Here is a 14,371-nt window from a genome sequence, read left to right on the forward strand (position 1 = left end):
ATAAGCTGTTTCTAACCTCAAAGCGACTGTTATCTGTAGCCCTGTCCATAGTTGCTATGAACGCCTAAAGCCTAGCAGGATTCATGACCCATTTCTAGCCTTACCGTAACTATTTTCCACATTGTCCCATTCATAAGTTCTAACGGGACGAGCAGGCCATTTGAGAAGTTATTGCGTGAATGCTAAAGGTAAGCCTCTGTTGTATATGAATATAAAAATACAGACGGCTACTTTTCCTTGACACCAAAAATTGTTCAAGTCACTTGGGGTTTGCAGCGGTTGAATAAAGATTCCGAAGAAACAATTTTAAAAATTCCAAATTTTTCTATAGTATGAGCATTTGATTGAAATCTACTGTACACTAAGTGCTATACTACCATCGCCACCCCGTTCCCAATTAACTCTCTAGTCGGACTTCTCAAGATCAGCCAAAATCTTCTCTCCCTTGGCGCGCGCAGACTCAAAGTCTCCCACCATGTAGAAAGCGTTCTCGGGAAGGTTGTCACCCTCACCAGCCATGATGCGCTTGAACGAATCAATGGTCTTGGGGAGGTCGACGAGGGTACCCTGGATACCAGTGAAAACCTGTGAAGGAATTAGTAATTGTCACGTGCAAACGGTTACAGGGATAACATACCTCAGCGACGGCGAAGGGTTGAGACAGGAAACGCTGGACCTTGCGGGCACGCTCCACGGTAAGCTTGTCAGCCTCAGACAGCTCATCCATTCCGAGAATGGCGATGATGTCCTGGAGGGACTTGTACTCCTGGAGCATCTGCTGGACCTTGGTGGCGGTGTCGTAGTGGTCCTGTCCGATGACACGGGGATCCAACATACGGGACTTGGAGTCAAGGGGATCGACGGCAGGGTAGATACCAAGCTCAGAGATACCACGTGACAGCACAGTCGTGGAATCCAAATGGGCGAAGGTGGAGGCCTGTTGGTTTAAATTAGTTCTTGATCCACTCATACCTCGCTCATGGGGAAACTCACGGGGGCGGGATCAGTCAAATCATCAGCAGGCACGTAGACGGCCTGGACGGAGGTAATGGAACCCTTGGTGGTGGTGGTAATACGCTCTTGCATGAGACCCATGTCTACGGCGAGGGTTGGCTGGTAACCGACGGCAGATGGGATACGACCAAGCAGAGCAGACACCTCGGAACCGGCCTGGGTGAAGCGGAAAATGTTGTCAATGAAGAGGAGCACATCCTGTCCCTCAACATCACGGAAGTACTCAGCGACAGTGAGACCGGTAAGGGCGACACGGGCACGGGCTCCCGGGGGCTCGTTCATCTGACCGAAGACCAAGGCGACCTTGGACTCTCCCTCAAGGTTGATGACCTTGGTCTCCTGCATCTCGTGGTACAGATCGTTACCCTCACGGGTACGCTCTCCGACACCAGTGAAGACAGAGTAACCACCGTGGGCCTTGGCGATGTTGTTAATCAGCTCCTGAATGAAGACAGTCTTTCCGACACCGGCACCTCCGAAGAGACCAATCTTTCCACCACGAGCGTAGGGAGCGAGGAGATCGACGACCTTGATACCAGTAACAAGGACCTCGGCGCTAGTGGACTGCTCGGTGAAAGGGGGAGCGTCAGCGTGGATGGAAGCACGCTTGGCGGTCTTGATCGGACCACGCTCGTCAATGGGGTCACCAGTGACGTTCATGATGCGACCAAGAGTCTCGGGACCGACTGGAACCATGATGGGGTTGCCGGTATCGGTTGCACGGTGACCACGGACGAGACCCTCGGTACCTATCAGGTGTTAGCGTTTTGTTGAAATTGGTCAAAAAAATCAATTGTAGCTTACCATCCATAGCAATACAACGAACAACGTTCTCTCCCAAATGTTGCTATCCTCAATGTCAGCAATTGTATTTTGATGTTTTCAATGGATTGTCGGGTTGACGTACAGCGACCTCGAGGACGAGTCTCTGGTCACCATTTTGTGTCTCCAGAGCGTTGAGAATCGGGGGAAGCTTGTCGGTGTCAAACTTGACTGTAGGAAACCATTAGCAAGTGTTTTCTTGATCGAGAAGTCATCAATTGAGATGGATTGATGTCTTTTAAAGCTTCTCGGCGTTTCCCATCAGAGTTTTAGCCTACCATCAACAACGGCACCAATGACCTGATGAATCTTGCCGTGGGATGACGCGTCAGTGCTGGCAAAGCGCGCAGCAGAGGCCTTCAGGCCGGTGCGAGCAGCTGGGCGAAGGGCATTGCGCGATGCTGCTGCCACCGATGGGCGGACAGCTTTGAGAAGTCCGCTATAGCCGAAAGCCGAGTCAGCTCAATTGATCCAACGCGAAGACCTAGGGGGTTAAATAAAGCTTCAATGGGTAAGACGCACCTCTTGAACATCTTGACAGATGGTAAAGAGCGATGTAATATGTGGATGGGGAGATGGAGGTAATGGCAGACGGTCTTGAGGTAGGAGATGAGTTCTGTCGTGAAAGTCGGAAATCGACTCTCTGGCTCGCTTAAAATATCTTGGCAGACTAAGTTCCTACAGAGTATGTCAACAACAGCCGCTTTGGCGTCTTATCTCGAAGTTTATCCCATACCTATCGTTGAATTATACAGATCGGATGCTTTCTTTATTTCTCATATTGCTGAATGAAGTCTTTAGAGATAAATTTTAATTCATACAGCCCCCGAGGACAGATATCTGCTCATTCTGCAGATTCACGTGATATCGGGATGTCCCGGTTGAGTCGGATTAATAGGAGAAAACGGATTTTGTCTCACGGGCCTCCGGCGCGAAGGACATTAATTATCTCGGCTGCACAAAAACAACATTCAGGAGAAAGATATCCCTTTTATAATTTGCCATGGACTAACTAAGAACGCTGAATGTTGTAGCTAACACTAAATATTTTTCCAAGCTCGCTCACAAAAAATGAAAAATTCTAATTACAATAGGAAAAGTAGCGAATTTAAAATTAGAGGCCTAAAGTGTCTCTTCCAGCGCGAGAACCTGCATTGCATTAGTTTTCTGCATAAAAATAATTCATTGGAAAAATAAAAAGACTTACGATGGCAGTTCGTGTTGGGATATACACCTGGGTGAAGTTCTTGCGGTCATTCCACTCGAATGGCGTGGTAAAGAATCGGCTGCCGGCATCGATCCTCTCGAAGCCGCCGAGATCCGTGGAGTCGGTGTTCAACACCACTTTGTAGGTACCAGCCTTCTGGACACCTACACGATAATCTACGTAGCTCTTCTCTGGGTGGAAGTTGAAGATGAACAACAGACCAGCCCTCTCAAAGACGATGACCTTGTCGAATTCGTTCTTTAAGCTGATGTATGCTTGCTCAGAATGAAGCCATCCGTACTTCTCCTCGGTATGCTGCATCCTGGAATCGAACTCATTCAAGAATCCGTACCTGAGGAGCTTGTCTTCCGTGAGATTGAGTTGACGCCTGGCATACCAGAAGCTGTTGTCGTTTCCTTCTCGTGGGAAGTCGAGCCACTCTGGATGGCCAAACTCATTCCCCTCGAAGTTCAAGTAGCCTTCGCCGCCCAAACTGTGTGTTATGAGGCGAATCATCTTGTGCAACGCCATCCCACGCTCAATTGTCGGAGTTAGCTCAGTCAAGGTTGACATGTGTGTATAAAGCTCCGCATCACACAGATGCATCATGAGGGATTTATCTCCCACCAATCTATGACTTTGTAAGAAAGTGTCCAAATTAGTGATAGGAGGGACTTACGCTTGGTCGTGACTCTCGGCATATGCGATTGTCTTCTCGCCATGTCGACGGTTGGTCAAAGTGAAGCAAATATTCGCCATGTCCCAATCGATATCCTTCTTTTCTTTGAGAATCTTGATCCACATATCTGGAATTGCCATCGCCAGTCGATAGTCGAACCCAATGCCACCTAGAGACAGTGAAAGACAAAGCGCGGGCATACCAGACACATCTTCGGCGATTGTTATGCACTCCGGGTACAGGTTATGCAGCATCTCGTTGGCAATCATGAGATAAACGAGACCATCCTCATCTACACCTGGTCCGAAGTACTCATGGTAACCACCAGAGAACCCCCTAAGTTTGTTAGTTTGTGTAGTGCGGTAGGGTATACAGTAACTTACGTTCCAATACCGTGATGACTATAGATCATGCTGGTAACACCGTCAAATCGGAAGCCATCGAAGTTATATTCGTCCATCCAGAAGCGAAGATTACTGAGGAGGAAGCGTAAAACTTCATGGCTAGCATAGTTGAACAGCCTGCTGTCCCACAGCTCGTGTTTGCCCTTTGCGCCACTGTGGAAGTATAGGTGATCGGAGCCATCAAGCTCGTTCAGGCCGTCGAGAACATTCTTGGATGCGTGGCTGTGAACGATATCGAGTAGAACGACGATCCCCAATCCGTGTGCGGTATCAATGAGCTCCTTGAGGTCGTCGGGAGTGCCATATCTGCTGCTCGCTGCAAAGAAGCTGTTGACTTGGTAGCCGAAGCTGGCGTAGTAAGCGTGCTCCATGATTGCCATCAGTTGGATGACATTGTATCCCAGATTCTTGATCCTGGGCAGCATGTTCTTCGTGAACTCCTTGTAGGTCGACACTCTCAATTCTGGAGAGGATATTCCAACATGTGCCTCGTATACTCTCACACTTTGTGGCTTCTTCGGTTTCGGGTGCTTGAAAACGTATCGTTCGGACTCGGGGGGGTTCCAGAACCGGGCTTCGTACACAGGAGATATCGAAAGGTCCTGAGTGACGTATTTGATCCACGCCGGAATTCGATCAACCTTCTCGCCAGAGGGAAGGACCAGTGAGATCTACCCGTCATGCTTGGTTAGAATATTTTATTAAGGATGAAGCGACATGGCCTTACCTTGACCTTCGAGTTATGTGGAATCGCAGGTTTCCCATCCTTGGCTGGAACTGTGATCTCCCATACACCATATGCATCTTTCTTCATGGGCAATTCTTCCCTGTTCCAGTCATCTACTACCGTATTAGCCGGCTGCAGTGTACGCTCACCGAGGTGAGGGGTCTGACTAAAATCACCAACAAGGAATGCCTCCGTTGCATTGGGGGCCCATTCCCTGTATATTATGTTGTTGTTTGCGTCGACATTGAATCCAAACTTGTCGAATCCCTGATAATAATGAGTTTAATGTTCGAAAGGAGGAGGGTGGGAGAGCTCTGACTCTGCTGAACTGTTCGAGACTTCCTTCCGACTCGTTGATGGCCGAGATCCAGTCTTGTGCTTTGCTGAAGCGTTGTTTCAAGGACTCTTTGAATGGGGAGAGCCATGGGTCGAGTTTGATAACTCCTGCGTAGAAGTTAGCTCTTGTGTTATCGTTCTGCAAGTGTGGAAGCTCACCTGTCCCATCAGGAGGCCCGGCAGGTTGTGCACTCATGATTGAGTTCACGGAAGCTTGGTTGACTTTCTCCATGCTCACGATTGCAGTATTGGAGGTTGAAACAGAGATTATTGAGATTAAATCCACCTAGAAAGAGATTTTCTTTCGAGAGAAGTGACTGTGTAGGTTTTGAATCTGGAGAGAAGGGTGACAGGAACAACCTGGGACATTCGACTGCGGCGCGTCCAAGGGCGGTGCTGGTGTCCACGGAAACCTACCAAGTACTCGCGCTACACGGTGACTGGAGCAGGGTGTCTAAGTCAAGATGTTCCCAAAATACTTGAGATTTCCTACTCTCACGCTATTCAGAGGCATCAGGAATACTTTTTGTACTTGTAGAGACTTTAGAGAAGAGTTTTTGTCTTACTGTCTACGGCTTAAATGGTGAAATCTCTATTCATGGCTGGACTGTTGGAGAGGCAAGTCAATCAATAATGACGTCCATGCCTGTCCACCCCACCAGAATCTATATCCGTTGATAACGATAACTGCCAACACGTGATTCAGACGATTTGGCTGCTCTTGCTGGTTGTATGCGTCTGCCGACTTCCTCTCACTTGTAGATCTCTTTATACTGTACGGCAGCAGCTTCATTATTTTTCATTATTGTAATAGATGTTGCGGCTCTGAAATACAAGACTCTCCATCAGACATAAGATCCCATAGTCGCCTCCACTGATACGCCACCGCCTTCGCTTAGCCTCGCGACCTGGCACCTTGTGTGGTCCCTCGTCCCTGCGTCGGCCATTGGGGTAAACATCGCCTGGCATAGTGACTCAACTTCGATTACAGCGCCATTGAATTATATTCGGAGCTGGCGGGGAAGAGAGTTTTGCTTTTGTGAAGCTCCGTTATGTGATATTATCCTCGCCTTCGCCCAAAATGCCTCCAGTCATCTTGGGGGATCTCAGTTTCACCGCCGGCACTCAGGTCCGGACATCATACATTGCCCTCTCCAACCTCAAGCACAAAACCACCAAGCGACCACTGAGAGCGGCATTCTCCACATCTAAGAAAGCATCAGAACCTCCTTTTGATAGGAACGACTTTCAGGGGCAACCGTTCACTGGAGTCTATGAGCCTGGGGGTCCTACAAGGGGTCCGCTGGGCCAAGCATCCAGCCATGGGGCACCTCGAATCACACCTCGGCGATTGAAGGAACACCTGGATAAATATGTTATTGGGCAAGAGAGGGCGAAGAAGATGCTGTCCGTAGCCGTGTATAACCATTATCAGCGAGTGCATGAGCTTCAACGGCAAGAGGAAGAGGAGCAATTCAGGCTGGATCGTGAGGCTAGGAAGAGGAGTGTTCGAGAACACGAAGTTTACCATTCTGATGGCAAGTTATGTTTCTATTTGTGGAACACTGTTGTAAATATACTGACAGGACTGCTCTTATAAGATATATTTCTTCCTGCGAAGAGAACCATACAGTTCAGCCCAGCACCGGAAGAGGAGCCTGTTCCTAAAGTAGCACGCCGAATTTCTTCTCTAAAGAATGAACCCGTACGAACCGAATTTATACGAAATGAACCTCCCCCTCTCCACGATCCCCTTGCCGACCGCCTAGGAATTACAATAGAGAAATCGAACGTCATGGTTATTGGACCCACAGGGGTGGGAAAGACTCACATCTTGAAGACTCTGGCTCGGGCCCTCGAAGTCCCGTTCAGCATGTCTGACTGCACACCCTTCACACAAGCCGGTTACATAGGCGAAGATGCGGATGTCTGTGTGCAGAGGCTCCTTGCGGCTGCAGACTACGATGTTGCTCGAGCAGAACATGGAATAATATGCCTGGACGAGGTCGACAAGCTGGCCGTGTCTCGATCAATGAACGGCCGGGACGTCGGTGGCGAGGGTGTACAACAAGCGTTGCTGAAAATAGTTGAAGGCACAACACTCACTATAACCGCAAAACATGATCAGAAGAGTAACCGCGTTCCTGGCGGGGGTGCAGCGAACGTCAATTTCACCGCCAATCCAGCGCAGCCAACAGGCAACGGCCAGAAGCCGGAAAGCTACACCATCAACACCGACAATATCCTGTTCATCTTTACCGGTGCCTTTGTTGGCCTCCAAAAGATGATTATGAACCGCCTTTCCAAAGGCTCACTCGGTTTTGGGGCATCTGTCTGGGATACCCCCTCCTCGCCACATCAGATGACGATGAACCCAGAAGACGCACGCACGTACTTCAAGAACCTCCCCTTCTACACCGATATCCCCACCGCCTCGTCCGCGGCTGGCACCGCGACAGCCGCCGCCACAACAGTCCCCGAGCAAACCTACAACCCCCTCGACCTCGCCACCCCACAGGACCTCCAAACCTTCGGCCTAATCCCCGAATTCCTCGGCCGCATACCGGTTACCGTCGCACTCGCCCCGCTCTCCCTCCCCAACCTCGTCAGCATCCTCACCGAGCCCCGCGACGCCATCACCGCGCAGTACACCGCCATGTTTGCCACCTTCGGCGCGGAGCTGCGGTTTACCACCGCCGCTCTATACGCCATCGCGCAGACGGGTCTCGAGCTCGGGACTGGAGCACGTGGATTGCGTACTGCGGTCGAGATGCTGCTCGGGGAGGCGATGTACGAGGTCCCTGGGAGCTCGATACGGTATGTGCTTGTTGATGCGAGGGCGGCGAGGAGGGAGGGGAGGGTTGGGTATTGGAGTCGTGGGAAAGGGGGGGAGTTTGTGCGGGCGTGGGAGATGGAGGAGAAGGAGTGGGCGGAGAAGGAGAAGGGGGGGAAGGGGGTGGAGGACTCGAGTGTGAGTTTTGAGGCGTTGAGGGAGAGTGCTGAGAGTGGGATGTGAGGGGGGTTTTGGGGGGAGGGGGCGGGAGTCTTATTATGGCGTTGCATGGTTATTGGCCGTTTACCTGGATGGGATAGGAGGCGTGGGCATATGGGATATATCTAGGTTGGCCGCGAGGTTTCGAGGAATACAAATATATTATTAACAAGGGCGGCTAGCATCGGTGGCTCTTCCGACAGTGATATAACCCGAATCTCAGCTTGCAAAGCCGGAATAGCAACCGATACGATTGGGGCCGGTCCTTGACGGCGGCCTTGATCCGAGGCAGCCCGTCGATCTCGAGCCGACATGGAGCCCGACAGGGCCGACTCAAACCACGCCTTTCACCGCCCTAATATAATATAAAGGGAAGAGAGCTATCATGGGCAAGTTCCCAGATCTGTACCTAATTTTTGGATACGGGGATGAACCGAGGAGATGTCGTCGAGAGGAGGCACTAAGCTAGATGGATAGCTGTAAAGCTATTCACACGTAACGTTGCCAAATCCCTAATGGTGTCAATAACCATACGACGTAGTTGAGGTCCGACTGGCGGGATTTTTTTTATCTCCTCGTCTCCCGAGTCGGGTTCGTCCTTAGGGCGCCATTCGTCAAATATGTCACCGTATTCACTGCAAGAGTTATGGTGCCATGATGCTGCCTTTGAGTCTGTATGGTCCATTCCAGGGATTTGATAGGCAAGTGGGCTAGTATATGGCGTAATGATGCGGAGTGATGATTCACTGAAGCCTGCGAGTACGCCCTTCTCCGTTAGGTTTATAGATTCGAGTTGACATTCTTGTCAAAGATTAAGATCCATGCACTAGATCAACAAATCAACGGAGTCGTGTGGATGATATTGCGGGCTTTGGAGAGATGCCAACATCAGATCATAATATTGCCCTCCTTGCGTCGTGAAGTGGAAATGCGTGGGTTGTCTGCTGTCACCGTTGACGCGAATTCTTGTCGACGGCCAATACTGTTGCTGTTGCTGCCATCTTCTCACCTCTCCGATGCTGTTACTGCCGGTGTAATATCCTCACCTCTCGAATGCTGTTGCCGAAACCCTTGTTGTTTCTCGAAGAGTCAGCGTGGGTGACCCGGACCTGACATAAATGCCTTGAGAGGAGCGAAAACGGAGTATGAGCAACAGTATCTGGGTCTAGTTGTCGTAACGAATTTCCGCTCGAACGCCCAGGCTGAGATCTTGCCTTTTTATACACACCCTCCAGGCATACAACCAGCCACGCAGACACAGACAATTGCACACGCATATGAGACAAGGCATACACAGATGCAACAAAAACAACCTTCCATTTCTATGCACAAAAAAAACCTGCTCCCCCCATCCCCCACTTTTCTCACAAAATTTCTACTTCCGCTCTCAAAATCATCTTTGTACAAATCCGAGCCGACCTCCCGGCCCCTCCCGCCGCTCACCATCAACAAAAATTAAACCGCGGGAATAAGTAAAATGCGCGGCAAACGGAATAACGGCCGTGTGCCGAGAATCGGGTTTGAGGTTGTACAGTACAAGAGTCTATTATTCGTCGTAGCCGGGCGGAGAGATGCTTTACTTCTTCGCGGCCGGTGGGGATTGGACCATTCCTCGGCCCTTGTAGCCTTCCGAGGAGAGACCGCTGATGGGGTCGGAGTTCTGGGCCTGTGGGAGGGCAGGATGTTAGTGAGGGTTCTGTTTTTCGGGTAGGTGGTGCTTTTGGGGAAGGGAGGGGGGAACATACGAGAAGGTACTCGTTCGATGCCTCCTGGTACTCCTTGGTCATGGTGGTTGGTGGGCCTCTGGCGAAGGAGCGGACAGCGGCAAAGATGCCGAAGGAGACGACAACACCGGCGAGTGTGTATCCGAGGACCTTCCATCCCTCTCCTGGGGGCGTGACGGCACGGGGACCGTGGGCACCGAAGGCAATCCAGTAAGCTATACGACACATAACACGTCAGCAACATAGTCCTACATATACCCCCATCCCCTCACACGACCTCTTCTACCAGGCCAAACGCAATGGTCCGGCAACAGCATCACCTCGGCCCATCCACCGGAGAAAGGGAAACCTACCGGCCTTCTTCTCCTGCAGAGTCAGCTCGGCCCAATTGGTCTTCATGCGGTCGCGCAGGGCCATCCACATATCGGCCTGCTCCTGCGGCGGCATCTGCTCCCAGCGACGCTCGATGTTGGCGAGGGTCGGGTTGGAGATGGCGTGGGCGGCGCGGGACTGGACGGGGCGGGCGATGAAGGACGAGCGCGCGGTGGCGCCGAGGGCGCGGGTGATGGGAGTGCGGAGCATTGTGGCGGGCGTGTGTGGTGGGTGGATGTGAAAGAGAGTGAGGGTCGGGGACGGTGAGGTTTTGGATGCTTGATGAGTGGCAGCTGGGCTGGTTGGGAGGGAGGAGATTGGAGCTAGTGGTTTGGTGAGAGCCGCATTAAATTCCGTAGGAGGAGGGAGGAGGGAGGTTAAGCGAGGGAGAAGAGGTAAAATGTTACGGCCGGGTAAGTTGATATTGGCCAATGGGGGCGCGAGGATTTACATACATGATAAATTACTTGTGAAGGTCGGGGAAGCACGTGGATTGGGAGGATGGGAGCTGAGAATGATGTTGTAGATGCCATTGGAGCTTGAGACTATGATTTCCTCCATTGAATGAGCTTGTAAGGACTTGTCTCTACAGCTATCTCTGTTCATTTCAAGCTCGGTGGTATGAATGTCACGTGACAATATGAAAATCATCCGATATCACGTGACTATATAAAAACATGTCACGTGTACGGAGTTGCAGCACTTTTTGTCAATCCCATAACAAATTACGCAAATTACGGTGCTAAACGAGTCCAAACAGCTCTTATCCGCCGCTACTTGTAGCGACTTACAACTTGGACGACTTACTCAAGTGCCACCAAGTGCCACCAAGCGGCCGATAAGAGCTGTTGACGAGCTTTGGCCCACAGCATATTGGAGGATACGTGGACTCACCGAGCCCACCGACCCCGCCGATCCCTCACCGACACCGGCGTCTAGACCCAAGAAATGTGGGTGTGGTGTGCCATACGTACTCCAGGACGCTTGATGCATCTGGTGATATCCTCAAAAATGTAGATTTTGGAAGTTCTGTTCCAACAGTAGTCGACGAGTAACCTCGCCATCAACCGCTTATAGCCCAGTTAGAGCAGCCCTGCGAAAACAATCCGGGGCCAGGGGCACGTCTGTTACCGAAGCTCCGGTGCTTTCCTCGACGATGACGGGCCAAGGACGGCCAATGTCGCTCAATATCGCCCAATATCCCTCAAGGCGCAGTAGAAACGGCTGGAAAGAGAGAAAGAGACGTATATTGCCCATGACGACGGATGACGGGACCAGCACGGCGAATGCGGAGAAGTAAGGGGGACCTCGACGGTCAATGGCTGATTGGACCAGAATCATATTATATCTGGGCGAGACCTTTGTTGTGTATTAAGTAATGTATCAAGTGTATTATGTATCAAGTGTATTATGTATCAAGTGTATTATCAAGTGTATTATATATCAAGTGTATTATATATCAAGTGTATTATATATCAAGTGTATTATATATATTATTATATACAAGTGTATTATCAAGTGTATTATATATTTATATATCAAGTGGATTATATATTTATATATCAAGTGTATTATATATCAAGTGTATCAATCAATTACGATGATTTCATCCCCCTTCCCCCCTCCCGGCCCTAAGTATACATCCAGTACATACACTACTACAAGGTACATACTATGTACCTCGACGACTCGACGAGGACAGGACGTGCGATGATCGGCTATTTTCTTCCCCCCCAACCCCAACCTCAACTGCCCCTCCATCCTCTTCTCTTTTCCTTCGTCCAAACATCAAATCACTTGTTTATCAACCTCACTCAAAACAAATCCACCCATAATAACAATGTGAGTACTCTTCATCATCATGAGCATCAGCCTCGCCGTCTGTGCTTCTACACGGGCTTGGAATTTCACGTTGGAGCTGCAAAGCTGAGCTTTTGTACCCCTCATTCGTGACATCAGCCTTCTATCCACCTGGGATTTCTCAACAGTTTGAGAATAATACCAACCCCAAAACAACTTCAAACTCTCCCTATCCATTCTCTACAGCCTCAAACACCAATACTAACATTTTCATCAAGATGGCTCCCACAAAGGTCGGAATCAACGGCTTCGGTCGCATTGGACGCATCGTCTTCCGCAATGCCGTCGAGCTTGACAACATCGATGTCGTCGCCGTCAACGACCCCTTCATTGAGCCCACCTACGCCGTAAGACACTACACTGTCCATAAATACCATAAACAAGAATATCTTACTAATTCCGTTGCTTCCAGGCATACATGCTCAAGTATGATACCACCCACGGTCAGTTCAAGGGTGACATCAAGGTCGATGGTAAGGACCTGATCGTCAACGGCAAGACCGTCCGTTTCTACACCGAGAGGGACCCCGCCGCCATCCCATGGTCCGAGACTGGTGCCTACTACGTCGTCGAGTCCACCGGTGTTTTCACCACCACCGAGAAGGCCTCCGCTCACTTGAAGGGTGGCGCCAAGAAGGTTGTCATCTCTGCCCCATCCGCCGACGCCCCCATGTTCGTCATGGGTGTCAACGAGGAGACCTACAAGTCCGACGTCAACGTCATCTCCAACGCCTCGTGCACCACCAACTGCCTGGCACCTCTCGCCAAGGTCATCAACGACAACTTCACCATCATCGAGGGCCTCATGACCACCATCCACTCCTACACCGCCACCCAGAAGACCGTTGACGGCCCATCCGCCAAGGACTGGCGTGGAGGCCGCACTGCGGCCCAGAACATCATCCCCTCAAGCACCGGTGCCGCTAAGGCCGTCGGCAAGGTTATCCCCGCCCTGAACGGAAAGCTTACCGGCATGTCCATGCGTGTTCCAACCGCCAACGTCTCTGTTGTCGACCTTACCGTCCGCATCGACAAGAGCGCCAACTACGAGGAGATCAAGGCCGTCATCAAGAAGGCCTCCGAGACCACCCTCAAGGGTACGTTCCCCCCCCCCATCCCCAAATTTACACCCAGACTAACACCCCCAGGCATACTCGCCTACACCGAGGACGAGGTTGTCTCCTCCGACATGAACGGCCACAACGCCTCCTCCATCTTCGATGCCAAGGCCGGTATCTCCCTCAACGACAACTTCGTCAAGCTCGTCTCGTGGTACGATAACGAGTGGGGCTACTCCCGCCGTGTGCTCGACCTGCTCGCATACATTGCCAAGGTCGACGGCGCTGCCCAGTAGGACCTTCTTCTCACTTCCACCCCGCGCCGCTGACGTCGCGCCTCCTCCTCCCTGCTGTTTCTCCAGAGTCTGATATTTGTGTGTTTTCTTCGCAGGGGGGATCTGGTCAAGGGACGCCTATGAGCAGGCCTCGTCGAAAACGGGAATTTTTTTGCCTGAAAATATAAAACGAATAAATTTGCCGGACAAAAAGCGATGCGGGGGTATGACGATGCTGAGATTTAGAGGATTTTTTTGGGCTCGAGCAATGAGGATGCGTAGATCGATGTGCTTTGTGCCTTATCGTGAGCTTGTTCGTTGTCCTTGAGAGGCTAGATAAATTATACATGTTCTCGCCTGATTTGTCTTCACTGTTAGTGTGTTAATTAATGTGTCTATCATCGTGAAGCGGGCATTATCGTCGTGAAGCGGGCATACTGTATATCCTCTCATTACTCTGAACACATCGTCAGCCTTCATACACCTCTCCCTCTTCATCCCACCTCGGCCCTCCCAGAAGCAAAATAAAGCAAACCTGACCAACCAACTGGTTCATATTTAGCAGTTCATATATTTCCACATACCTACGTGAGTTTGCTTATTATAACTACTGTTTTTTTGTCTCACCTTTCACATACCACAATCCTCTTGACGTTGGCGGTACAAGCAGCAAGGACGGCAAATACGTTCACTACTCTGCAAATCCGCGCATCGCAAGAATGTTTATCCAGGCATGTTATCTCGATGGCTGCAGTCCACAAAGAGGCCGTTCGGGATGCTAGCAGGCGACATGGGGATGCTTGTATCGGTGGGTTATTCTCGCTGTGGGGCTGCTGTCACCGTTAGTGCTGTCAGCGGTGGATGGCCTGGTGTCATCTTTCTCTCCTGCTAGCATCCCGAA

The 14,371-nt window shown here is 50.7% G+C and overlaps 5 protein-coding genes across 5 annotated transcripts; 2 read left to right on the plus strand and 3 right to left on the minus strand.

The window, feature by feature from the left end:
- Positions 1-405: 405 nt before the first annotated feature.
- On the minus strand, positions 406-2,369 carry ATP2 (atp2, beta subunit of the F1 sector of mitochondrial F1F0 ATP synthase; the record flags this gene model as incomplete). The annotated part of the gene is made up of 7 exons (XM_024464441.1): positions 406-585; positions 638-937; positions 994-1,763; positions 1,819-1,861; positions 1,922-2,007; positions 2,115-2,275; positions 2,359-2,369. The coding sequence occupies 7 exons, from the start codon at positions 2,367-2,369 to the stop codon at positions 406-408; spliced, it is 1,551 nt and encodes a 516-aa protein (XP_024327629.1).
- Positions 2,370-2,958: 589 nt separating this feature from the next.
- On the minus strand, positions 2,959-5,421 carry GLC3 (alpha-1,4-glucan branching enzyme; the record flags this gene model as incomplete). The annotated part of the gene is made up of 8 exons (XM_024464442.1): positions 2,959-2,985; positions 3,044-3,674; positions 3,723-4,058; positions 4,106-4,797; positions 4,854-4,966; positions 5,021-5,120; positions 5,173-5,297; positions 5,349-5,421. The coding sequence occupies 8 exons, from the start codon at positions 5,419-5,421 to the stop codon at positions 2,959-2,961; spliced, it is 2,097 nt and encodes a 698-aa protein (XP_024327628.1).
- Positions 5,422-6,013: 592 nt separating this feature from the next.
- VC83_00756 (uncharacterized protein) lies at positions 6,014-8,205 on the plus strand (the record flags this gene model as incomplete). The annotated part of the gene is made up of 2 exons (XM_024464443.1): positions 6,014-6,727; positions 6,791-8,205. The coding sequence occupies exons 1-2, from the start codon at positions 6,271-6,273 to the stop codon at positions 8,203-8,205; spliced, it is 1,872 nt and encodes a 623-aa protein (XP_024327631.1). The 5' UTR covers positions 6,014-6,270.
- A 1,284-nt stretch (positions 8,206-9,489) lies between these two features.
- Positions 9,490-10,971, minus strand: COX5A (cox5a, subunit VA of cytochrome c oxidase). The gene is made up of 3 exons (XM_024464444.1): positions 10,259-10,971; positions 9,927-10,120; positions 9,490-9,847 (listed from the first exon to the last, which is right to left on the minus strand). The coding sequence occupies exons 1-3, from the start codon at positions 10,485-10,487 to the stop codon at positions 9,758-9,760; spliced, it is 513 nt and encodes a 170-aa protein (XP_024327630.1). The 5' UTR covers positions 10,488-10,971; the 3' UTR covers positions 9,490-9,757.
- A 1,087-nt stretch (positions 10,972-12,058) lies between these two features.
- GPD1_1 (glycerol-3-phosphate dehydrogenase) lies at positions 12,059-13,988 on the plus strand. The gene is made up of 4 exons (XM_024464445.1): positions 12,059-12,119; positions 12,356-12,484; positions 12,550-13,234; positions 13,286-13,988. The coding sequence occupies exons 2-4, from the start codon at positions 12,356-12,358 to the stop codon at positions 13,489-13,491; spliced, it is 1,020 nt and encodes a 339-aa protein (XP_024327633.1). The 5' UTR covers positions 12,059-12,119; the 3' UTR covers positions 13,492-13,988.
- Positions 13,989-14,371: the final 383 nt, after the last annotated feature.

Source organism: Pseudogymnoascus destructans, assembly GCF_001641265.1.
Source record: "Pseudogymnoascus destructans isolate 20631-21 unplaced genomic scaffold scaffold_2, whole genome shotgun sequence".
NCBI lineage: Eukaryota > Fungi > Ascomycota > Leotiomycetes > Thelebolales > Thelebolaceae > Pseudogymnoascus > Pseudogymnoascus destructans.